Raw genomic sequence first — 26,947 nt, forward strand, 5'->3', positions numbered from 1 at the left:
GTCTAACGCTGCTATGTCGTGGTGTCTCTAACGATTTCAGCAACATGGCTTCTTGGAGCTTTAGTCCAGGCTGTCCATATAGTTGTCTCCGACCATGGCCTGAGGCTCTTCATCCAACGTGTTTAGCAATCATTGGTGTACTTGGGATTCATCCGAAATAAAATGGGTGATTGCAGTTTTTTCTGGCCTTACGACTTGTCATAAACTTGATGGTAGATAGGGGGTGGTGGCAGGATCCCGACTCTCTTCACTACCAACTGATTGGACAACCAGTGACATTAAGAAACCTGTGTGAATTCACTCCCATTCCCGGCTATCCCAACCCAAAACACATCACCCGGGGAACTCTTTGAATTTCTTTTTTTTTTTTCCCCACAAGAATTTTTATTAAGCACTTTCAATTTACCAGAAACAGGGCAAAGCCGAAAAACACTGATAGAAAACACTGTAAAAAAAAAAAAACACCCAACCCAGAACCACCCTACCTCCCCTCACACTCCCTGCTCATACAAAACCGTAACTAAAGGGACAATGGAGAGTCAAACATCACACAAAGTCTAGACCAAGTAGACAGATAAAGCTGGTGAATCAGGCTCACTTCATGAGGGCAAAGGAGGACCAATGACATGATAGCGGACACTAACCATGCTGAAGGATCTCAGGACTCAGTCTCATTGATTTGCAGTCTTGTTGGAGCAGATCTACCATCCATTCTTGCAAAAACGAGTTCATGGGGTCGTGAGTGAGGGCTGAGAGTTTTTCATATGTGAAGATCGCCCAGAGTTTTGCTAACCAGTCAGCTTTAGATGGCGTCACCAAGCTTTTCCACTTTTGGGCCAGGGCAAGCCTCCCCGCATGCAGCATGGCCTGGACCACCAGCAGCAGGGATGCCTCCTCCGCGTCCGAGGGTGGAGCACCAAAGAGGCAAACAAAGGGGCTGTAGAGGCAGGTCAGCACCAGTAGTCTCCTTAATCCAGCTCAGAAGCTCCGACCAGAATAGCTGGGTGGAGGGACATCCTCACCAAAGGTGGAACCAGGACCCACGCTGACCACAATCCCTCGGGAATAGCGGGGAAGACCCCAAATACATTCTCGCGAGCCTCTCTGGTGAAAGGTGCCATGCATGAAGCATCTTGAAATTGTGCTCCATTGCCGTTGTATACAGGGTTCCAGAGAAAAGAGCCTTAAAAATGGCCGCCCAGGTAGACTCATCTATATCCCTTTCCACCCATCTCTCCCACTGTTTCTTAAAGTGTTGTCTGGACTCTACATCTGCTGTAATCAGGGCACTATACATTTGAGAGGGAGCCCTTCCTAGTTTTGGATTCCACTATCACTCTTTCTAGCGGAGAGAGGGTGCAGGTCATGTCATCAACCCACTGGGGATCCGTCATGATACCCTTCACTCGTATGTAGTCAAAAATAGAGATCGAAGCTGCGCCCAGAGTTTCCACCACGCTATCATAGTCAATAAATACACCCTGCCTGAACAGTTGAGCTGCTCGCTCCAACCCCCATCTGACCACCCCCGAGTCCCCCGAAGTTTCCTCTTACCCAACTCAAAACGGGACGCCCACAACGAGGACAGAGGAGAGGGATGCATTTCCCTTGTTTTTCCTCCACAGTGACCGCAATACCGACAAAGTGGGATGCGCTTTCACCACTTTCGGGAGGGGTCTGTCCACGGCCCATAGGAGATCTCTAACTTTTCTAGGGTGGACATGGACATCTTCAATATATGACCAATAGGTCCTCATCTCGTCCATCAAATGCTCCAGGAACACTCTTAACTGAGCCGCCTTGTGGTACCGTTGGAAATCAGGCAGGCCAAAGCCCCCATATGATCTAGGGAGAGCCAAGGTGCCATGCCCAACCCTCGACTTCTTTCCTTTCCAAATGAACCGGAGCACTTCCGAGTGGAGTGCTTTACAGAATGAGTCCGGAATAGCGACCGGAAGAGAGGAGAACAAATAAAGCAGGCAAGGAAGGATGCTCACCTTAAATCGACGCCATACGGCCGAACCAGGAGAGCGCCAAGGGAGACCAGCGCCGGAGATCTGCGTCAATCTTCGCAAGGATGGGAGGGAAATTAACTTCAAACAAACGAATCAGGTCCCTCGGGATCAACACACTCAAGTAAGGCGTAACCTCCCGTTCAATTCTAATACCCTCCCAGGTGATCCTTCCCCTCACCTCCAGGTCTGCATTGCCCATAGGCATCAAAGACGATTTTGCTAGATTAATTTTCAACCCGGAAAAAGAGCCAAAAGCGCAAATCAGGCCTAAAAGGTTCGGGAGAGAATGCCGATGGTTGGTTAGATATACCAGGAGGTCATCTGCAAAAAGTGAAAGCTTGAAGTCGAGCTCGCCACACCGGACCCCTACTATCCCCTGATGGCTTCTTACAGCTATGGCTAGGGGTTCCATCGCCAGTGCATAGAGAAGGGGCGAGATCGGACAGCCCTGCCGAGTTCCTCGGGAAAGGGAGAACGAAGCCGAGGTCAACCCATGAACTGCCACCCTGGCCGACGGACCATTGTACAGCGCTGCAATCCATTTACAGATCTTACCCCAGCCCCATTTTCATTAAAACCTTGCTCAAGTAGGCCCACTCGACCCGGTCAAAAGTTTTTTCCGAGTCCAATGACAGCAGATAAGCCTCCTCCCCTGTAAGGGCAACCTTGTGCATCAACCCAAGCGACTTCCTGATATTATCACCTCCTTGCCGCCCTGGGATAAAACCCACTTGGTCGACGTGCACCAATGCTGGGAGCTGAGGAGCTAACCTGTTGGCTAGAAGTTTGGCTAATATCTTCACATCCGTGTTAAGCAAGGAGATGTGACGGTATGACTGATACTTTCTCGGGTCCTTCCCTTCCTTGGGAATTACTACAATACGGGCAGAAAGCATAGATGGAGGGAGATGGCCCGAGTCAAGAACGCTGTTAAACAGTTTTGCCAGAAATGGGGCCAGGGCGTTGCGAAATGATTTATAGAAGAATATCGTGAACCCGTCATCCCCTGGAGTAGTACCGGCTTTCATAGCACCAATAGTATATATCAGCTCTTGGAGCAAAATGAGTCTCTCCAGAGGGGCAGCTGTCTCAGGGGGGAGCGGGGGGGGGGGGGGGGGGGGGGCGGTGTTTGGAGGGATTGGCAACGACTCTAGAAAACTGTCTATATCTGTCACATCTCCTTCATATTCAGTTTTGTACAGACACTCACAATATCGACGGAATTGGTGTCATGATGCCTACCCCCGGGCATCCAGACCAAGTCCATCAACCCCAGAAGCAGGAATCATGTTACCTGGAGCAAAACCAGGCTATCTGGGTACAGTCCTGGCACTTATGGCGCCAGGCTCATATGGAACATCAGTCCAGGCTCATATGTTAAAACTTACCTGATGCAGACGATGCTGCAAGGGATCCAAGCCCATGTGAGGCTTGAAGGGACTATTTTATCTTAAGGACTATTTTGTTACTCTGGTGTGGCTGCGGAGGAATACTTACCTGGGACTACGTTGAAGGCTATTTAAACCACGCCCGAAGAGCAGCACATGTTTCGCGTTATTCTGCATCCAGCAACGTAACGCTCACCGTGTCTGCCGTCAGCATCCAGCATCCGGCCACGCCCGCCTCGAGTCCAGAGTGCCTAGATAGAAGGGAAAGAAGAAGAAAGGTTAGAACAAGAACTTTACTGGATTGCTTACCTGATTTCGGATTCAGCTCATCTTCGAACCAGAAACAGACTTCATTTTAAACGCGTCGCATCGCCAGCAGCAGCGCCGCGCCGCGCCATACTCACCGTTCCTCGCAGCATCTCTACGATCCGGTGCTGTCTCCATCACCTGGTTGCCGCACTCCAGCACCTAAGGGGGGACAAGAAAACAACAAGGTGAGCCAAGGGAACAAACAAGGACAATCTCTTCCCACATATGCTTCCCTGATTTTACCGCAGGAGGTATTATCCACCAGCACGCCAAATCTTCCTACGCTGCACCTGCAAGAAAAGGGAAAGCAGCGAGTTAAACCTTGGTATTATTTACCGGACAGTGTTACAAAACACAGACTCTTACCTTAACGCTTTCAGCTGCCACAAGACAATCATCTTTTGGGTCCAAGCTGCAAAAGAAACAAGGAATTGGACAAGAGTGATTAATCGGACATTTTGAACTCATTAGAACTATATACTTACAGCCTTTCGCCCGGAGGTTTAGAGCCAAGATTTGTCCAGAACTCTTCCAATATCCTCAAGCCAGTGAAGTAACTGGCCATCAACGCGCCCCTGCATTCTTTGCAGGATGGAGAGCTCATCATACAAAACTATAAGGTGAACTTTGTGAAAGGGAATGTCAGAAGTGATAAGTGGGGACGCAGTGAGGTGTTAATACTCAAATCCACAGGTGGCCAATTCCTTTTCCCCGTCTTTAGGAGACTACTTCTATGGGTCAAGCAGACGAAGCTAGGTGGGATAGTCCAGTCAGTCATCGCTGCACTACGCATCACCTTGGTGGAGACCGTGGCTGTACAGTTCCGCTCTACACCCCTGTGGAAGCCAGGTGAGCGTAACAATTGGTCCGTTATCGCTGGGTCGTCCCAACAGCACTCGCCGTCCAGAAGAGTAAGCGCATCCACCCTCCTACTCTCCCTGAACTCACGAAGTCTCCATGCTAGGATTTTGTCGGCCTTTTCCTCCTTTTCCATGAATTTTTGCTTAAGTAAGGAGAGTTTCCTTTCGGTTTGTCCCACCAGGAGAGATGCGAGTTTCGCTTTAAGTTGTTGGAGCTCAGCCCACTTCCCCGGAAACATCGGGGGACCTTAATTTGCCCCCTGGCTGATGGCCTTGATTTTATCCCTGAGAAGCCTCTCCTCTCTACTCCTCTACTGCTTCCTGGCCGCTCCCAGCCCTATAAAGACACCGCTGATCGTGGCCTTGAAGGCCTCCCAGACCCCCTCCAGGCCTACCTGCCCATTGTCATTGAACTCGAAGAATTCTCCTATGGCGGCTAGGATAGTTCGGGCTAATTCTTTGTCCTGCAATAGAAGATCATTGCAGGTCCACCGCCCCGGGTCTGGAACTGCAAGGAGAATCCCCACCTGGACCCATACCATGTCGTGGTCGGTCCACGGGGGTCACTTCCACCCTCACTTCAGAGATCTTGTTGTAAAGCCCCTTATCAACGAGGATGTAGTCATTCACTTTTTTTTTCGAAACCCCACTCATCATTTTCTAGGATTAACGGTTCTCACCCTTCTAGAGCAGAGTGGGAATCCCTAAGCCCTAACTCGTTGTTGGTGTTCTGGAAGGATGCCGCAAGGTGCCTCTGTAGCTGGGAATCGACAACCGGACGGCTGGGTAACCTGTCACACGACTGATCGAGAACCATATTGAAATGACCTCCCACCACTAACGCACCCTGCGTAAATGTAATAATTTTAAAGGAATGGTTCGGTCAAAAATGTTTATTGTCCCTATGGGTCGGCCATGTGTTTTTAAGCCTAAGTCCCTCGATTTTAGAAAAATGTCCTATGTACCTTACCCGAGTTTTCGTCCATTAAACGCACGCGAAAACAGGCATCAGGGAACTGCCATTTTGTGATAATCCTATCACTTGCCCCATCGCCCTGACTGACCTGCTTTTGCGGCACTAAATCATATCCCCCCCGCCCCTGAGCCTGTCATCAGCAGACGCATACCGCCCATTTCACAACTCCAAAGCACGTCTCGTGTTAACATTCGCTGCGCTTCAGCTAATGACGTGTCGCCATGGAAATGGCAGGACACCTCTTTCCTCAATAAGTATAAACAGACCGTTTCACAACACACAGCAGCAGATTTTCGATTCCATTCCTCCCTCAGTTTTACTTTGAGTATTCTGTGACTCGTTTCTGTGCTCTGGTCAGCTACCTTCGTTGCTTGTAGCCCGTGTGAACAGATACCAGTACTAGCGCTATAAATTATTTTAGTTTGTTTAACACACAATGGCTACAATAATGCCCTACATGTACGAGCCCGAGTATACCGAGGAGGAACTACTGGGAAGCTAAACAAGCGAAAACGATGGGTCTTCGGACGGCAGTTGGGAGGACGATTCAATAGCTGAAGATCCTGGACCTAGTCGCATGGACGGTGTTTCCACCTGGTGCACATGTAATCGGTGCGAGCTAATGCCAACCGAGGACGAGAACTGCTGCGGCTGTGAAAACTCGGGATGTGTGGCCTACATTTCGGAAGGCAAGCCACGACCGTAATGCATAACCGAGCTGCCAGACTTCAGGGCAGCCTGCCTCACACGGCCCGTGTTGAAGATAATGATGATGCTTATGCACAAAGTTCGCGCAACTGTTCATCCTCGTAATCCGAGTAACGAGTAAGTATACTCTGCTTGTCATGCAACTCCTATTTCATGGTCTTCTACTATATCCAAAATAACATATACATATCATTGTATCGCATGAAAGTCGTTCAATAGTTTGCAGTGTCTAGATAGCATTTGTCTGAGCAGAATGCCATTAGTTACAAGAATTGTCATTTACAACAAACGTTTATTAAACTTATCTTGGTCATTTATTTGCTTCATTCTTTTTCACAGGTGGTACAGGCTGGTGGCCTATCGTTCCTTTACATGGTGGCTTCACGGGAGGCTTGGACACCGCGTTCGAAGAGTAATACCCCTCTGTGCCATAAGAGAAACTTCCCCAAGTGACAGCGGTCAGTACAGGGGATTTTCTCTCGCTGTGCTTCAACCTGACCTGTACAATATGTAAAGTCTTTTATTTTGTATGTTATTTTGATGACACAAAAATACAACACCACATATATTTTAACAACGGTTGTTTCGATTTTTTAAATGAATCAAGTGGGTCTCCATTCAAGGATGGCCGTCAGACATCTGTGCTCCGAATGGGTGAAGGTCAGGTCGCTGTGAAGCAGGGTGGTCACTATCTAAGCTAACATAATATATTCTCAATAATGCATGCACTAAATAACATTTAAGTCTTTCAGTCGGTTATGTCTTTATAAAAGTCACATATATATATATATTCTATCAATTAACATTGGATTATACAGGCCTTAGGTTAAGGGTCTTGACCACTATAATACACTGTTTGAAGTGTGGGTCTGTGCTCACAAGAATCTCCGGTATGTGGCATTTGTTACGGATAGGCAACGATATACTGCAGTAGGGGTCTAATGTTAGTTGGGGATCTGCTAGGTGGGCATCATGGCGTGGTCAGTGGTCTGGCACATGAAGAGAATACCTTGCAGGGACAAAGGGTCAGAATGGCAGTAAGTTTCCACTGGCGAGGGTGCGTGGGCAAGGACACGTTTGTGGAGATGAACGAGCTGTGTGCTTAGTTCAGGCTGGTTCACATGCAGGACAGTGATCTCAGAGGAAGAGTGATGTGTTACATTTATTAGCTGTTGCAAATACCTCTGGAGTTTTCCAGTCAAGAGTGGGAACAAGGGTTGGGGCCATGTGCTCTGCGCAGTGAGGCCTGGTCACCAAGATGGAGTGGAAAGGGGGTAAAAAAAAAATGGATGCCCGTGTCCTGCTCAGTGGTCCCATCTACGCGAATGTCAACCACAGTTAACATCACATAAGGGCAAGGGGCGAACCCACTACTGGAGGCACTTGGTCCAAGTTTCTACTGAGAAGTAAAGGATGAGAGGGGCCTGATGGCCCCTCGCTCCCACACACTTGCCTGCACGCCCACCGGCCCATCCATCCCACCCCTCTCTATCAAAGGCGGTTCGCACCCGGGGATGAGCGCTGGCATGGGGGGCGGTCACGGGCGCAAACGGCCAAGGTGCCAAACAGCATGTATACTTCAAAAGGTATCCCACGCCCAGGGGCCATTGCTCACATGGCCTCCTCAGACCCCGTGTCTCCAGGCAGGCCTCCCCTGAGGCAGGCCTCCCCTGAGGCAGGCCACCCCCTGCAAACCACATAATACCACGACATACACACGTCATTCATTCACAAACACACCCCTGTTTCTAATACTTTATAAACCACGATATGTCTCATGAGAACATCTTTGTGCTTTGCAAGTCAACTCCTGAACCTTCTACCTGAGAAGCACTGAGATCTATGCTAATCTGCTCGTCGTCGTGCTATCTGTGACTGATTCGAGCAAACTCGTCAGTGTGCTACCGGTGGCCAGCTTCCTGTTCTCCTGCAACATACTGTTCGGCCTGCTGAATCCAACTGTTTGTTGGTCAAGATAAAGCCATGTATCCTAGTCATATTTCGGTCATTTTTACATTTCTATCTATTTGCGATTACAGTACCCAATAGTGCTATGGTCATTGGTCTCATTGCTATTGACTTGAGTTTCAATTGTTATGCTATCAATAGATCTATTTATTTTCATCTGTGTCAATTGTCATCGAATTGCATCCTTCGGGGGTCCAGTCTATAATGTAAGCATGTTTCCTTCTCGTGCAAGACAGAACATCCAAGGGACGAGTCACATATTCAGAGTTTAGTCACATCATTTAAAAAATGTCTGTAACTTATGCAAATACTAAGCCGCACATGATGAACTGGTATAGTTCCGGCAACCAAAACAAACCTTGCATTGAACATGGTATGGTTCATTTACTTTGACATTTTTATTCTTTAAGGTTTTATAATAATCTTGATATTTAATTTTCAACAATGCCTGCCTGTTCGATTAGCGGTTGCCCTTCGAAGACCCATGCTAAATCTGAAGGCACTACAATGCATGTATTCCCTAAAACTGTTGATCGAATAAGAGAATGGGTCAGACATTGCGGATATCCACCGGAAGAGCTTGAAAGTAGAGTCCAGCAAGTCTTTGAAGACAAGAGGGGTGATCGATACCGCATCTGCAGCCGGCACTTTTCCTCGAACATGTACGCCACATCTTGGGTAACAAAGAAGAATAAACGGCAAACGACACGAAAATTGCTCGCAAACGCTATTCCAACTCTATTCGTCCACATTCTGCCACAGGTGAGTCAAGTGTCCGGATTTAGCTTCAGGCCTTGCGGTAGTGTGTAGGTAGCTGAATGGATTATTGATATTTTAGGTGTTGTGTCCCTTGTAATACTTTCGATATTGATATGAGTATAGCTTTTTGAATAATGACATTTATCAATAAATTATTTTTCGATTTTATAACCCCCAAAGGAAGTCTATTTATGGGCACAGGGATTATGCTATATTGTGCATTTTCAATAGCATTATTCTCAAGTATTCTGTCGGTTTACATGGCAATTTTTTAATATTTGCATTTCATTATCAAACAATAATTTACCTTTACAACTGCTTGACTATCCGCTGAAGCAAAAACATTCTACATCCGTGACGTGCCCGCAGTTATCAACCACTTCTAGGGCGTATCAGGTAATCATAATTGGCTATTCCGCTACAGACTTGTTTTATGCATGTCAAGTAATAGTTTTTATGTATCGTGTGATTATTTTACCAATTGTTTGGTTAGTGCTTTCCATTTGATATACACCTTAGTTGTCGTCCCCTTGTGTTTGTTTTCAGTTATAATTAGTGTTATCCATACTAATGCAAGTACTGTCTTTCAGGGAGATGCTGAAGCGTCCACCACATTGACAACAGCCCTAGATGTTCTTCAGCAGCACGAGGTATGGATACTGACAGCTCCATCGGCCGTGACCATCAGGACTGGAACACTTGTCGTTGGATTGTTCTACACCAGGTTTCATTCGTGGTTAGCCATTGATATGTTCCTGTGCGGTCGTCGCCAAGTGTGTGTGTTGTGTTTTCAATATTGTAATCCTTACTAATGCAAATACTATGTTTCAGGCAGTTGTTGAAGCGTCAACCCACGCACTTGATGCAGAGCCTGACATTCAAGTAATTCCAGGGGAAGTGGAAGCGGGACCATGCGGATACGAATCGGCGCAACAGCTTTCGGAAGTGCGCACCACATTTACAACATTCTTCAGCAGCACGAGGTATGGATACTGACAGCTCCATCAAGCGTGATCATATAACGTGATTCAATTTGCTATACTTTCTTCCCTATTAATACAAGTACTGTGTTTCAGGGAGACGATGGAGCTTCCACTACAATCACAAGATTCCATTTAGATGATGCAGATGTAAAGAAATCGGAGAAATAAGTCGATTAAATCTGATCATATTTAAATATTCCTTGATTCTTTTAGACAATGCATCATTTGTGGTTCTCTTTATAGGCACCTGTGCCTTCGACCCCAAGTGTGTGTTATGTTTACAATATTGAAAACCATACTAACGCAAGTACTGCGTTTCAGGGAGTTGCTGATGCCTCCTCTCCCATACAATCATTCATGCCAGTCCATGCAGAGCCAGAGGTATGGATACTGACAGTTCCATGGAACTAGGTCATCAGAGCTCGAATTCTTGTCGTTTGATTGTTCTACACAATGTTTAGTGTTGAGCTATTGAGATGTACTTCGTCCTCACGTGTGTTTTATGTTATCAATATTGAGATACATAGTAATGAAAGTACTATGTTTCAGGGAGTCGATGGAGCCTCATTCCGTGCTGTCTATGCGGATACAGAAAATATAGTCATTGCAGCACAAGAGGAAGGGAAGAGATGCGGAAACGAATCGGAGCTACAGCGTGCAGATGTTGAAGGTCGAGGCAAGAAAGTTGCAAAGAAAAGAAACAAAAATAAGGTTAGTTACAAACAGTTCATAACTTTAGAATTTATTTGTGCTGAGGACTATTTTATGTTTTTTCCAGTCAATTGTACTATACTTTATCTTGTGTTGAAACTGAACATCTCTTTTCCAATCTGTCCTGTAGTTACCCGTGGGTCTACGAACTATACATACACAGTGAAGCGAATGAGAGATGTTGCTTGCCAGACCATTTACACTATGGAGGAACTATTAATTCAGACGCCGCGTGTTGAGACTAGAGATGCTCAAATCCAATGGCCAGCACATGAATTGAATGCGTCCGGAGAATCTAGTAAAGTTGTAATGGACCATTGCTACAGTGCGACTGCACCACCACAAGAAGATGCTACTGAATGTATTGAGGATAGCTCGGAAGTAGTCGCAGATCAATTCACACAATCTACACCCGCCAAAAAATTGCCACCAAAAAAAGCTGTCGACAATGTTGTGTTCTTCCATCAATGTTGACTTAACAGATGTTGAAATGACAGAATGAACCAGCAGCAGCATTCACTGACGCATCAGAACCTGATATCGGCGATATTTCTTTCAGTTGTGATGAAATGTCCTCAACGATGCAGTCTGAAACAAGTGTGACACCGGATGACAGACTAATGAAAGAGGACAAATACATAGTATTCGACAGTTGTTTGATGGATATTAGAAGTATGCTGAAATGTGGACATTCCGTCAGAGGGAAAGTATGTCGGAGGCCATTGATTCATGTGATTCGTCAAAAACACGGCATTAACATCAAAACACATGCCGCCTGTAGATTAAATCATGCGTGCTCATGGTCTGCACAACCGATGCTGGGGAAGCTGCCAGCAGGCAATCTACTGTGTGCAGCTGCCTCACTTTTTAGTGGGTCCAGTTTTGGAAAGTAGAGTCTTTCTTTCAGTTTGTGGGACTTCATTTCATTTCTAAAATGCAGTACTACAAATACCAACATGATTATCTGTTTCCGGCCATTAGTGATGCTTGGAAAATTGAACAATTGTCTCCAGCAAGTACATTCAAAGTGAAACGATTCAGGCTAGCCGGCGATGGACAGTGCGACAGCCCTGGATTTTCTGCCAAGTACTGCACCTACCACTTTCAGGACATGGATAATAAGAAAATTCGAGTTCGGTGGTCGTGCAGGTAACACAATGTACATCCTCAGTGGCCATGGAGAAACTAGGCTTTATAAAATCAGTGGAATATCTACAATCGAGGGGAATGCACATCGACCTCATAGCCACGGCCAGACACGTTTCAATTGTCAAGACAATGAGAGAGCTGTTCCCACATATTAAACATCAATTTGATGTATGGCATCTTGCTAAATCAATAAGAAAATCTCAGCTGCAGGGAAAAAAAAAAAGGTTTGGAAAGTATTTCACAGTGGTCCCAGTCTATCAGCAACCATCTTTGGTGGAGCTCCAAAACTTGTCAAGGGTCAGTGGAAATACTACTTGAAAAATGGCGGTCACTGATGCACCACTGTACCAACGTTCACCGCTGGTCAGAAAACCTACATTTCCACCAATGTGAAGATGGCCCTTTGTCCCCAGAGGAGGCAAGGAAGAAGAAGTGGTTGATTCCATCTTCACCGACACAAAGCCATGGAGAAGATTGTTTTCTATAAAACTCTATCAAGAGATTTGAGGGGACTGACAGAATTCTGTCACACAGGAGGTTTGGAGGTGTTCCACAATATGTGCCTACAGTACAAGCCAAAGCGCTCGCATTTCAGCATACAGGGCATGAAACATAGGACTCTACTTGCGGTCTTGGCACATTACGAGAATCTCTGCCGTGAACAATCTAGGACTACGGGTAATGTAAGGATGCCTCGCTACCCTAAGGTGTTTTTTAAAAGAACTAAGCAATGGGTCATCAAACCAGTCTATGAGGAAATGGAGTTCGACTTTGTAAAAAGCCTTATTGTTGCTGTACTAGAGAAGCACAGATATGGAATTTTGAACGTTTCTGTGCAGAGCTCTGATGCATTGCCACCAAACATTGCCACTGTGCCATGTCCACCCAAAGCAGAGCTGGTTGTGAAGTACAAATCCCGGTTTAAATAATTGTAAAATTATTGTCTTTTTGTAAATAAATGTTATTGTACAGTGTACATACAAAGTAATGCTAACCCTAACCCCTCCCTTCACCATCCTGGGTGGCGAACAACCTGGGTGTCATGTTTGACTTCTCTCTCTATTCACCTCATATCGCTGACCTTGTCAATATGTGTATGTATATATTTTTGTTGCTGTAACTAAGTTTCGCAAGGCTTGCATATTGCAAATAATAAAACAAACAATAAATGTCACTTTCAACTCAACTCCTCGGGTACGTTATACTTTCCCTGACCTTCCCCCAAAAAGTCAATGTCTCCATAGTTATGGTTCGCTAGGACTGCAAAGCTCGCGGACAACAAGGACAAAATTGGGGGCCTCAGGACGCCCCAAGCGAGCCGTTGCAGATGGGAGAGAAGCCAGTTCACATTTGCACATTGAGGGCTAGTACATAGATGGATTTGAAAATTCAAGTTCTCACAGATGGCTTTACTACGGGATGTTGCAAAGTAAGAATGTATGCTCCTTTAGAGTGAAGGTCAGCGACTTTGATTGTCAGCTGGCGGCCTGAAGAGGCCCACAACTCACACTGGCAGTATAAGGTTCTATTGTTTTTTGACCTTGAGAGACAGGGACCATGCTGAAAGGACTTCATTTGAAGGAGGGGTGCAATAACGTAAAAGACGATAAGGCAGAAAATTCTGAAACTAGACCAAGTTTCATGTTAGTTCAGTATACGAAAAATCGTTGTCAAGAGCACAGTGGGATTTACGGACTGCATTACGCAGAGACACAATGGAAATTGCAAATATAATGTAAGTAACTCTTTAGACGCTTTAATACCGGAATGAAGAATTAATGAATGGATGAATGAATGAAGAGCAAGTAAAACGTTTGTGGGATCGTCTTTGTACCGGGCACATGGGTATGCAGGTCCACATTCCACACGCATGTAGACAAACAGTCGTTTCTCATTGTGTGTTAACCTCGATTCATTTAGTTAGTTTTCATATTGATTTTAGAGCCGAACATACTCCATTGCACTATCCTTGAAAGCAAATAGTTTCAGATCGGCCCTAATAAATAAAATTAATAATATTAATAAAGATCAGCTGGCGAGACTAATTATAATTTTTATGTTTTCAAAACAGGTATATCCTACCCTACTGCCCCAGTTTCAGACCCCGGCAGATGGTTTCTTCAACCGCCAGCTGCAGCTTATCGTAAACAACTGCACCACTTTGACGATCTTATCGGACGAATGCCAAGGGCGCATATGCCCTTACGCGGTACTAGCAGCTAGAAGCAACATATCAACCTTTACGCTGGCCTAGTGCCTAGTTGATGGAACAGCCTTGCGGTTCACTTTGTGACCAAAGTGCTTCTTTTAAGGAAAACCAACACCCTGTGTACCATAAAGTAACAGCGCGTGACTCACGATAAAACGGAACAGGATTTGCGGATAGAGGGAAAAGAAAAAAAAAATGATATCCCGATTTAATATGCCAATTGCTGAATATTCTATAAACATTTAATGTTAAATAAATGTACTTTACCAAATGTACCGTGTTGCTGTTTGATTTGAAAGTACAGTTTCATATTCCGAATTGTGGCGCGCTGTGTTGAGAGTTGATCTGTGTTGGTTTCTGGGTTCTGTGTGAAGTCGCGTAGAAGACGACTGGGCGCATTTGCCTACGCAGCACAGTAACGTCACGGAGAGAGGCGGGGAATATGAATTTTTTGATAATGTCAGGCTCAGAGGCGGGGGATATGATTTAGTGCCGCAAAAGCAGGTCAGCCAGGGCGATGGGGCAAGTGATAATCCTATCACAAAATGGCAGCACCCTGATGCCAGTTTTCGCGTGTGTTTAATGGACGAAAACTCAGGTAAGGTCCATAGGAAATTTTTTCTAAAATCGAGCGATTTAGGCTTAAAAACACATGGCCGACCCATAGGGACAATAAAAAAAATTTGACAGAACCATTCCTTTACGCTTCATCTCCGACCAAAAACGGTCCTGGGCCTCATTCGGCGCGTAAATAGAGATCAAGGTAACCTTGATGCCTCTACAATTCCCCTAGAGCGACCCTCTGGCTCTCTAGATTGGGCATGCAAAGAAAAATGGGATTTCTGGGATATCACTATCGCCACACCTCTCTTCTTGACCTGGGAGGATGTGTGGAAGACCTTTTATATTGATTGAGCCTTCAATGCGTGCTCTCCACCTCTCACCCAGTGGGTCTCTTGGAGAAATAGAACGTCGAGCTTCAGCCCATTAAACTCCTTCATCACCAAGGACCTTTTATTTGGAGAGTTGAGACCCCGCGTGTTTAACGAGCCCAGCGCCTGTGGATGATTACATTCAGCCATTAGATGAGTAAGGTCTAGCTGATGACCCCTGGGAGTTCAAGCTCGATCGGGCAAACACTCTCGGTTGATTCTCCAACGGTCCCCTACAGCGTAAATTACTAACAAGTTAAACAACATTCCCCCTGGTTGATGAACAAAAACGCCCCCATAAACCCATGAGAAAACACCCCACCTTCCCCCCACCTCCCACTTTCCCGAGCGCCTGGTGAAACAGCAACATCCAACTGCTGCACCACCAGGCCACCATTGGCTGCCTCCACCAGGTCGGCCAGCAACCTGGAAAAACCACAATGTTCTGAGCCCCCCCCCCCCCCACCCATCAAAACACAAACAATTGACCTGACAGACCACCCTCTCACCTACATGTTTACTGATTGCCTAGACACCCCCCCCCTCAAGAGACTTCGTTGATCAGAGAACCCCAAGGAAACCCAGGACCCCCAGGTAGGTTCTTATGGATCCCAGGCACCCCTTAGGGCATCCATATAAGAGCCAGGTCCCCAAACAGGTTAAGGCGCAGGCTGTCCCAGGACAAATGTGTCACTTTTCTATATTTCATGTGGCCTGGATGCAACGCTATTCCACAAATATAGCGGGTTCACGGTTGTCAGTGCCTCCCACCTTCATTGTCAGGACCCAAGGTAGCATCTCCCAAGAGTTTGCTGGTTACTCTCTGGATGTCGGATTCCGTGACAAGGGAATACTTATAGCCTCCGATTTTAAAGGAGAGAAAACAGGTGACCCCACCTGTATTGCACTCCCTTGTTCTGCAGCCACTTCGTCAGGGGGCCACAGAGCCTCTGATGGACGAGAGTGAGCGCCGATAGATCCTGATAGATCTTTATTTTAGAGCTCTCCCAGTCGATGGGACCTTTTCTCGGCGCTAGATCCAGAATCTTGGGACTTCTCGGCATAATAGTGGAATTTCGCAAGGACTGATCTAGGGCCACCGGCACATCCTCCCGCTCTATGGGCCCTATCGATTGTCAGCTCGCTGGTGTTGCCTCCGTCAAACAGTTTACTTAGACTGCTCTCATGATGTCCATCTGCGTCTCACCCTCCTGTTCTGGAATACCAAGAAATCTTAGATTGGAGCGCCGCTCTCTGTTTTCTAGGTCATCCAGTTTGAGGGTGACCTTCTCCTCCCGTCTCTCCAAATCCGCCCGGCGCATGTTGAACTGAGTTTCAAAGAGGTCAGTTGAGGTTTGATTGGCCTCCAAGGCTTGGACCCGGTCACCCACAGCATCAACCTTCTTGTCTAGGGAGTCGTGCTCCGATTCATTGATTGTGCCCCCATAGACTCCGAGTGGGCCGCAGGCTGCATATTGCCCCTTTGCCCCCACCTGCTCCGGGGGGGGCGCCGAAACCTCTGTAAGGATTGAGACCAGTCCATCAAAACCGGAGAATAAGGCCCTGAAGATCAGTGACTCAAGACAGGCGGAAGGCCGACCGGGTCCCGACAGACAGGCGACTCGAACAGAGCCCCGGCCACCCCTCGTCACTCCCACCTTATCACTCTCCCGTGGCGATTCAGTCCATAGACAAGCACTTCAGGGATCCACCTACCGGCACCCACTCAATGGCTCACATCCAGGGGTGCACCAACAGCCAGTCACTAAAGCGGGGGGGCCACAGTGGAGGAAACTCCCCCACCAGGGCGGCGAAGGAACCAACCAGATCCGGCAGAGTAGAGCACCAGTGGAGTCCGGAGAAGCCACCCACTGTGGCACACCGAGGCGGGAACCGGACTACTCAAAAACTCTCCTTTCCTTAAGACCACCAGCAAGAACCCCATCAATTAGAAAGATGAGCAGGGAGGGCCCTTCCATTAAGCCCAGTGTGAAGAAAAGCGCAGCTTTATTCCATAGGAGGAGTCAAAAACTAGGGGGAGTGGGCCCCCAGCCAGGCCGTCGCAGTGGCGCTGGAAAGACATCCACCAAACCCAGTAAACACTCTGCAAGTAGGGCTGCGTTCTTCGTGTCAAAATGCAACTTCTGACCCACTCAGACTCAGCCACACTGGGCCGGCTCTGCTGCCTTTCAAATCCAACTCTCCACGGGTTGTAGACCAGCACAGGGGTGCCCGCTCTGCTCACCCCTTCACAGCCTACGAGTGTGTATTTACTGATCTGGAGGGCAGGCGTAATGTCTCAACACTGGTGCCCGCCCCAGTTACGTGTGAAATTCGGCCGGGACACCGGGGCACCCCACCCGCCAGGATGCTCTTTTCAGGCCCCCCCATTCCAGTGAGGGGGCCCTAAATACATTTCACTCCGATGTGGGCTGGCCAGGCTTCCATCGTATTCCCGACCGATCTTCTCTCCTCGATTGCCCGCCAGACCTCGCGCCCCTTCAGACCACTCTTGCGGGACCAGCCACTTCCGCGTTGGGGAGGTGGACCGCTTCTCGGGTGTTCACGCGGGCACCCCCTGCGACCGCGGCCAGGAGAGGGGCAAGATCCAACCCCAAGCCTGCGTCTCCCGCAGGTCGAAACTCCACAGGTCTGCAGGCTGGCGCCGGCTCCTCCGACGGTCCCTTCCTCCAGCAGGCGTTCCGCCCCGGACTGCAAAATGCAGGGGGGGGACTTTCCTCCAAACGGCCACTTACACTGCTATGCACCACTGCTGGAGCCACGGCCTCAACCGCCGCCCCTCCCCCACCGAGGGATTCTTCGGCCGGGACAATTTCCTCTCAGCCTTCGCTTGCCACCAGGGAGAGTCCACTCTTGGGATTCACGACACCTCCGGAAAACACTCAACTGGTGCTTGGGGTGTCAGCAAGCTTCCGCGGGGGTCAGGAATCCGCTAGGAAAAGGCCGGGGGGGCTCAGATCCCTAATTTAGGTGCCCCAAGGTGGAGACTAGCTGAGAAGTGTCAACTCATCTCAGCGCCCCCTGGTGGCTCCCCTTGAATTTCTTTTTAATGTGATAATGAGGTTAGTGTCTTCAGCGTTCCTCCCGTACCTTCTCCACGCTATAGAGTAAGAAATAGGATGTAGTAGCAGGCTATAGAATTCCTATCCTGAGTGCATCATATTATAGAAACAAGCTTGGATGAGAGGCTTCAGATTGGAACATTCCATCGCAGGTACATATGGGATGCATATTTGGGATGCGACTAGATTAAGATTTGAAATACATCAGAATCCCCATTATTGCCTGGATTATAACTTTTTTCATAAAAGTTTCTACAAATGTGTGCTTAACGTATGCCTCCACTCATGTTCACATCGTTCCCTCTGTAGGTTGATCAGTGTCCTCCAACGAGCTGAGGCACCTGGAAAATAGAAATACACTGAATTTACAAGATGAGACTCAAAATTACTGCACATTTCTTTTTAGACTCAGCAGAGGGGCTAAGGATTGAAAAGACTAGAAGAAAACACTGTTTGTCATCTAAAGCTTATGTCCACAGCACAAGCTTGGCCTTTGTGTATTTGACGTCAAGTGCATTTACAAATCAGAACACTTTCACAAAAGAAAGGGGTGCACCGGGTTACAGAAAAATCCCAATGTTGGTGGTTAAAACGATCATCTGCTAAGGCTCACACTGGGAATCCACACGTTATATATCTCTGCAGTTTGTACTGGGCTTTAATAGTGTGCAATTTCCAACTCAAGTGTCCTAATTTTCTCAACTTCAGAAGAAGGAATAAAAGGCTGTGTAGATCGTGCATCGATTACTGTAGCGCCAGTGACTTGAAGGTTACAGATTGTTGGTCCAAGCTCTCTTATAGGCCAACAATGCAGATAAAGAAAAGAGACAATTGAAGCAAAGTTTTAAATCCAGCATTTTTCAAATCAATGCTCGTTTCTAAATAAGATGTCTACGTTGTGGGATACATTGACCCACTTAGCAGAACTCCCATCCATAACCAAGCTACACTTCAGCAGTTAACAGCAAAATGGCTGTACTGGCTCCTTTGAGCATCACTGCCTCACATCAAAACTGCGTTTTGCAGCTACCAAATAATAGCTGCACTGCCCTGCCAAGCACCTATTGGGCAAGATAGGACAGGGAGCAGACTGAGAAAGGCCGCCAGGGTGTTTCTTACATGCACGTAAGAAGAAAATGGAAAAGCAGCACTGCTTTGCTGCTAGCTCAACATTTCCCCTTGAAAAAGGAAATATTTGGCGTTTAAAATGTTGGCGCTTTGATGCTCCTTTCATCTGTTCTACATCACTCTGCTTTTATCAGAGACGCCCTGCCATGTCCATCCATCCATATTCAGATTGTGCTCCAGCAGAAGAGAGCCTTATCCCTGAATGGCAGGCTGTGTCAGACCAAGTCTGGGAAATCAATAGAAGCTTTACTTTCAACCGCATGGGAAAACTTTTGGGCTACAAAATGTCAAAAATGACTGCAACAAAAGAAATCCTAGTTCTAAGGGCATTTGCCAATTTCAGTGGATCTGTGTCTTAAACAGATTGCTGCACAAGTGAAACTGACTAGGGCTTCAAAACAATGTTGGGAAGTCAGAAGGAAGAGAAAACCTTGAAATGGTCAGCCCAGCAGTCTTCGCCATGTGTTAAAATGCGCTTTTGCAAGAAAGGAAAAATGCCTGTTTTAAAAGTGTAATGTTGAAAGAAGGCACCGTCTTGGCCTAGCAATATAAAGGGGGTTTTGCTGGGAAATATATTTGGGAGGTTTTATTTCAACAGGCTTGCTGCTGATTCAAAATAAAATAAAGAAATAAATGTTTTTTGGCTGTACTGGGAAATCAGCCCAAACAGGTTTCTGCAATGGCCCAAGGGACATTTGGGTGGTGATAACAGCAGTGCCCTACCCCCAAGAGAAGCAACCAGGGAGATCTGGAACACCTACCTGTTAACTGCCACCCTTGAAAACTTAGAATGGACCAAGATAAGAAATATCACACACTCGTCAGACTTCTGTCTGGGCTTCAGAAAATAGATCTAGGACACCTAAGTGCGACTTCTGGAAGTGACAACCACCAGTCACTCAAGCTGGGGAAACTCCAGGGCAGCCCTCGGCTGAACTGACATTTGGCGGTAGCCTGAAGAAAATAAATGGTCCCAGTGGAGGACAAAGGCCGCCCATTTTGGCTCTAAAGACTAGTTTATTAATAAAACAGACTTTTAGCTCTGAAATTGGCAAAGCAGAAATGCGAAGGTTTTGCAATCTAGATGCAATTTTGATGGCTGTAATTCAAGACGTGGTAGCCTTCAGTGGCATATAAGGGACAGAAATGGCAGAGAATTGGATAGTCTGAGGAAAGTGTATATGGTGCCCCTTGGAAATTCAAGATTAACATGCCTTATGATAATATGCACACATGTATAAAGTTATAGAATTTTAGGTATGACATTTCTCACTGAAAAGGACGAAACATTATTAGACGGACGAAACAAAGTCCTACAAATGTGAGAATTGGACTGCCATGCTCTGCATGAAATATGTAATCTGCCTATGTAATTTGTTAAAGTGCCACACCTGTACAAATGTGTAATTTATGTTAAGATTGATTTTTGGCAAAAAGGACTGTGGGATGGCTTTGCACCTCATAAAACACAAACCCATAAACTGAGTCCCCTCCTAGAGGAGGTAACCAACATTGGCTGCCTTATCCGGTTCTTGGGGGTAGGTCTAGCCCAACTCTGCCATTTTTTATGTTACCCTTTCCTCTAGGAATGGCTGGTGGCAGTGGTTTCCTTTTAACTACTGTGTTGTGCATTTACCACGGGCTGCGTTCGCAGCGGCAGTAAAGCACCGAAGGGTGCCATTTTTGTCAAAATGACCTCGGTCTTTTACCGCCATTTCTTTGTGGAAAGGTCCTTCTTGAGATTTACTCTGCGCACCAAACCAGGTTTGGTCCCATTGTTCGCTTTGCCTTTGGCAGGATTCATGAGTAAAGCCCGCCTCTGGCTCCAGGATGTCTGGGCTGGGCAGGAAGTGAGGGAGGTGCCGGAAACTCCCTGTGCTTATTCTCCTAGGAGACCCAAATGCACTCTATAGTGATTGGCCGGCTGACTGTCTGGCAAGGACAGCCACCATGCTGGGTGACTGACAGCTATACTGGAATGAATGGCAGAGAAGTGAATAAAAGGCGAGGCGTTTGGCTTGGAAGGTAGAGTCGACCACTGGACGAAGGAACCAGAGAGGAACTTGAAGAGGACGCCTGCTGCAACTCCTGGACCATTGGTTTGGCCGGTGAAGCCCTGCTGCTGTGCTGAAACTCCAAATTTGTATCGAGAGAGAGAAGCCCCTGCAAGGACGACCTCACCCACTGAGTTGGTGGGTTCAATCAACTCCAAAATAAGCCAGCTGGACATCTTTCTCGGAGCTGGTTGAATTTCCTCAGAGTTGCTGCTGGAAACCGAATAGCCAGGGAGAGGAACACCAGATTGTGTGCAGTGCTTTCAAGTTGGCCAAGAGCTCAAGGAAGATCCTCTGGACTTCTGGGAAGCAGGACTGACCGAGCCTGAGCCCCCCCCCCTTCAACAGATGCAAGGAGCTGAAACACTGAACTGCCACTGGTTTGAAGATTGCCAGTTGTGAGCAGCGACCGTCCCATTGCAGTGCAGGAGTCCCCAGAAGTCCTCCCTCTTGTCCCCACGACTGAGGCCCGGGAACAGTGAGATCTGCACAGCTGCTCAGGAACAGAAGTCCTCTGCTGCACTGCACTTTTTCTTCAATTCAAAGGTACTGTAAAAGTCTGAGAACTTACCTCTTGCTGTGGAGTTGCTTGCACCTTCTACTACTCACAAGTCTAACAGCTTGTGGCCCTACATTGATACTTCTTTTTCTTCAAAGACTTCTAAAAAATTGTGCAAAGACTTTTCAACTTACCTGCAAAGAAGTGCTTCAGCTCATATAGACTTTTGCCCATTGACGTTGGCTTAGCCTGCTCCACTGAATGACTCTTATTGGGGGATCTGAAAGTATTTGCTTGCTTAAGAATATTTGTGGTCTCTTGTATGTTCCAATAACCCTTTTCTTTGACTTACTCTTAAGTGATTCTAAATGCAACAGTCATATATTAATGTCCCCAGCAGCCTAGCTAGTGAAGTCACCTGGGGGTGTAGGTTGTGTCTGTGGTCCATCCCAAAAGGGTACTTACTAATTTAGAGATACTAAGAGTGTGTAGTTTTGGAGTGTATTTGTGTGTTGCTTTTATATTGCTCCCTTCCAAAGAAGGCTTACTCTAACTGACTGATAAATAGTTGTTTATTCAAGAAACCTTGTGTGTAAGAGTTTATTTGAATACTTGTCACAGTGAATCTCTGTGTAACTCCCCTACAACTCACATTGACCCCTCTTGAGATAAGCCTGGCTGCTCAATCACGCTACCAACCTGTGTAGTACAGACTTATAACAAAGGTTGGGTTCCTATTGCCAGGAGGTCAAGGTTGTTGTAGTGCACCCATAGAGTACTGCATACAATCTTGCCTAACAATACTCTGGGATCTCGGTAGGGGTAATGACTTTTGCAGATTTCCCTGAAGTTTGGGAAGAGTACCTTTTATCTGTTCTACTGCTGGAAAACAAATATATTGATTAGAGAAAAAAACATTAAGATGGACATCGACAGGCACAAAAAGGTATAATCCCCAACTTACTGCTGCCTGTAGCGCTTGAAGTAGGTCCTCAATTATATCGTCTTCATCCTCCAGACCAATAGACAAACGAATGAGTGTGTCGCTGATGCCCAAAAGTTCTCTATCCTCCACAGGTACTGATGCATGAGTCATAATAGCCCTGAAAAATGTTTATAAAAAGCTCACAATATGCTTTTATACACCATGTTCCGGTAAACCAACAGAGTAATACAGTTAGAGTAATACAGTTAGATGCTAAGACATAATTATTAGGATTCCTCTTCCCCTTGTGTGCCACTTTGGAATTCTTCCAGGTCTTGGGGGATTTTTAACCTCAAACCAGTGTCAATGCAACAAGTACATACTTGCAAAGGACCTGTTCAATGCTCACCCTCTAATCACAAATTATCCAAATCCCCTAATTCATAGACCATTCATGCTTGGGGGCACCCTCATACACATTTTTTCCATTGACACCTACAACCTGACCCCGCTGTCAGTGCGTTCATTCTCCCATCAACCATTCTCCCAGAAATTTGACACAGATCCTCATATCAGCTCGTTTTCCTCTTGTGACCATGAACCCTGAATTATTCAGACAATTCAAGCCATTGTTGATAGTTCTGACATGTACACACCTTCACCCCTAGCACACTAACTCGGATCTTCCCATGCCGCTGCTCTGTGAAAAACACAATTCCATTACATCTCTGCAAATGGGGCAGGGGGGGGAATGGAGGGGAGACCCAGTCAGGAACACCTCAACGCCTCCAAATGGGACCCACTTTTAGGGGAGCTTTCCTAAAGTCCTACTAGCAGTAGACTTTGCTAAGCTATCCTAGTGGTTTGTAGATCCCCAACTCTTAGTATCAGTCTGTACTAGCTCAGGGCCTTGGTAGTGTGGCAGAGCAGTCAGGTTTATCTTAAGAGGAATATGTGAGCTGTAGGTAAATACACTGAATCTTAGCTAGACAGGTACAGGAAAGAAGCACTTATATATTTTTTATATAAATATATTTATTATATTTACACCAGAATGACTTTAACTACTTCAGACGTTTACGGTAGAACACTTAGGAATACTAGATAATACACTTCAAATGGACTTTAACTTTTGTTTTTGTTCGAAGTTACATTTGTAGCAACGTTCGAAAGGGAAAAGACAATGGGCCGCATTATGAGTATGCCGGTCCGGTAACAACAGTGCTGGTAAGCTACCGGCATCGTTGTTACCGGACCGGCATACTCCCGAGTTCTGCAAGCGGGTGCCTTTTTCGCCCACCTGTCTGACCTGGCGGGCGGGCAGGCACCCGCTCGCAGACCTTGACGACATAATGGTGCAGGTGTTACCATCCTCCCCAGTCCCATTGAGTCCTATCGGACAACATGGGCTTACCGGCACGGCTACTGCCAGGGTCGTAATGACCCCTAATGTGATTGTATTATCGATTATTGCGCATTCATGCGGTTTTCAACAGGTAATGCATTTACTCTGCAAACACATATAGAAAAGTCACTTAAAGGGAGGACAATAAGTGGTTAGCCGAACATGAGTGAGCTTAGTTCAAGGTTCTAGAGATGGGTAGTTCGTCTGGCATGCCTATTAAGCCCAAACAACACATCCCTACCTAGAGGGCTTGATGTCTTGACAAACAGTGAATTATGAAGAGTTTGTGTGGATTTCTTCCAGTGTCTAATGTTATTGAAGCAGCAAGTTAGCAACTAACAAAGGCAACCTAAAAACAGACTTGAGAAGGGAACACAAGCACTGGCTTGGGTCAGAGGTAAGAGGGGGTTGCCCTGGATACCTCCATGTGCACTTCAACGATGTGGAGCAACTTCTTGTAATCAGGTAAGCAATACCATTTTCCCCACAGTACCTTTGGTTTGAAGAAAGTGTTTCCGTTGACTTCTCCATGATGTGGCAGCTCTGGACCAGACCTGCGGATTGCTTGGTCTGATGATGAAAGGCTGGACTATGGACAGTGTCTCTCAGCAGCAGTCTCGAGGGAGGACCTGTAGCATGACTTTGAGCAACTTCTTCGCTCACTCTGCGGTTTTGGAACCTTTTCCTACACTCTGGTGAGCGGGTCTGGTCGAGCTGGATCAGATCTCTGGAGTGTTCTTATGGGTTGAGCAAAGATTTGGAAGGATTCGACCTTTCCACGATGATGCACTTGAAATGGGGAGCAGGTCTCCTGGTATTTGAGTTCTGCAGCTCCGGAAGCTCTTAGGACATTGGGAGGTGGCTTGGTTCAAAGTCCGTCTTGGGTCTGGCTGTTCCCACCAGCCAAAGGGAAGGAGTCGTCCCCTTTGGAGCGCCTCTGTGGAAAACTGGGTCAGGACAGCAGTGGTCACTTCACAGTCTTGCAAAGGATCTGCAGTTGCCGCTAGTCATTTTCTTCTTCGGTTTCCTGTGATCGACTTGCTTTACACTCCAGATGCCTCACCTTTTATACAGTTCCAGCACACACTTCTCTGCAATGTCTCTCAGCATTTTACAGAAAGTGCATTATTCCTTTGGCACTCCACTCAAGGTGATGTGTGCCAATCTCTCAGGCCATAGAGTCTTGGAAGAGACACTAAAGGCCGCCATTATCAAAACTTCAGCGGTGCAGCATGCATAGCCTCGAACGGAGGTCCCATGGGACTAGTAGGCATCACATTGAGCTCCCACGCCGGGGCCAGAGTCTTCACTGGCGGGAACGAGTGGAATAGTCCCTTGACAAATTCCTTGACCAATCGGTGCGACCACAAGGATGGTCGTCGTTGGGATCTGGTGTAGCGGGAGATAGCCGCCAGATGAACCTTGGAGGCGTGGGCCAGTCCAGATTTGGCCAACAACACCTAATATGGAAGTACCCAAGAAGCCTTGACCCTCAGAGGGTCGATCTTCTGGGAATGACACCAAATAGCAAATCTCTTTCACTTAAGTCTGTAGCATTTTAAAGTAGACGATGCTCTAGCTTTGGCGAGAACTTCCTTGCAGTCCGCCAGGAGATCGTAGCCACCGAATTCTAGCGCTGCAGGAGCCAGGCGTTCAGGTTCAGCGACCCTGGATCATGGTGAAGAATGGCACCCCCTTCCATGGTGAGAAGATCCGCGACCACTGGCTGCTTGACTGGTGGAGATGCTGACATGCTGAGAAGGTCCGGGTACCAGATCTGCCTCAACCACGCCCGGACGACAAGGATAATGCAGCACCGGCACGGTTTGAGTTGACTGATTACTCGAAGTAGCAACTGCAATGGAGGAAATGCATACAGAAAGAGGCCCTCCCAAGGGAATGAAAATGCATCCCACATGCTCCCCTGCTGGGCAAACCTGCTGGCAAAACTCAGGCACTTGGTGTTCGTCGCCGTCACAAACAAGTCTATCTGGGGATTGCCCCATTTGAGGAACAGGTTCTCAACTAGGTCCTGCCGAAGTTCCCACTCGTGGCAAGAGGGAAGCTCGATGCTCAGGGAGTCGGCGACCGTGTTCTTTACTCCTGCCAGATGAAACGGGATAAGTAACATCCCCTGGGCGACGGCCCAGTGCCATAATTCCTTTCTTTAGCATTATCCGCACCTCCAGCAGCAGCTTAGGGACAAGGTTTTCCTGCCTGTCCACAGGTGGTATCCGGGGACACTTCCGTTAAAATTTCAGGGTGGGTCCATGTGCGAGAGCGTCCAGCACCCAACGGTTGGTGGAGATGGTCTCCCACACGCTGACGAATTTCACCAGCCAGCCTCCCGCTGGGGTGCAGGGGCCTAACGTCACGGCTGGTTCAATCTTGCTTGGAAGTCGAAAGGCCGCCTTGGGGTCCCTGGCGACGACATCCTCCTCCGAAAGTCTTGGAACGGCCCCTGTTGGTTTCCTGGGCCAAGGAGCGGGGGGCTGTTGGAAATAAGAGGAGCTCCCACTAACACCTTTGGAAGATCCTTGGGACTTGCCTCCTGCAGGTCGAAAAGACAGCCGTAGCTGTTGAAGAGTGCCCAAGGCACGTGCCGTCTCTGTATCCGTATCCGTCGTGATGGCCTGTAAAGACTCATCTACAGCCTTCCCGAAGAGATTGTCTTCTCTGTCAAAGGGCATGTCCAAAACCCTCGTCTGAACGTCCTGTCAAAAGCTGGTGGCCTTGAACCAGCCCCAACGACAAAGGCAAACGCTGTTGCCCATCTGGCATAACCACGCATTGGTGATGTCCGTGGCAACCGTGATGTGTGGTACGATGCCACCTCTTCTTCCTGCAGAATATCCAACAACTCCGACCTCTTGTGGTCGAGGAGGA

At 47.2% G+C, this 26,947-nt stretch overlaps 1 protein-coding gene across 1 annotated transcript in view; it reads right to left on the reverse strand.

Moving 5' to 3' along the window:
- Positions 1 to 26,947, reverse strand: part of CTH (cystathionine gamma-lyase) — a 272,518-nt gene that overhangs the window by 36,075 nt on the left and 209,496 nt on the right. The window contains exon 11 of the mRNA XM_069641917.1: positions 22,696 to 22,834. Coding sequence (XP_069498018.1) covers positions 22,696 to 22,834 — 139 coding nt within the window. The remainder of the gene's footprint in view (positions 1 to 22,695; positions 22,835 to 26,947) is intronic.

The sequence above is a fragment of the Ambystoma mexicanum genome, chromosome 1q, assembly GCF_040938575.1.
Source record: "Ambystoma mexicanum isolate Mex_15411 chromosome 1q, UKY_AmexF1_1, whole genome shotgun sequence".
Lineage (NCBI taxonomy): Eukaryota > Metazoa > Chordata > Amphibia > Caudata > Ambystomatidae > Ambystoma > Ambystoma mexicanum.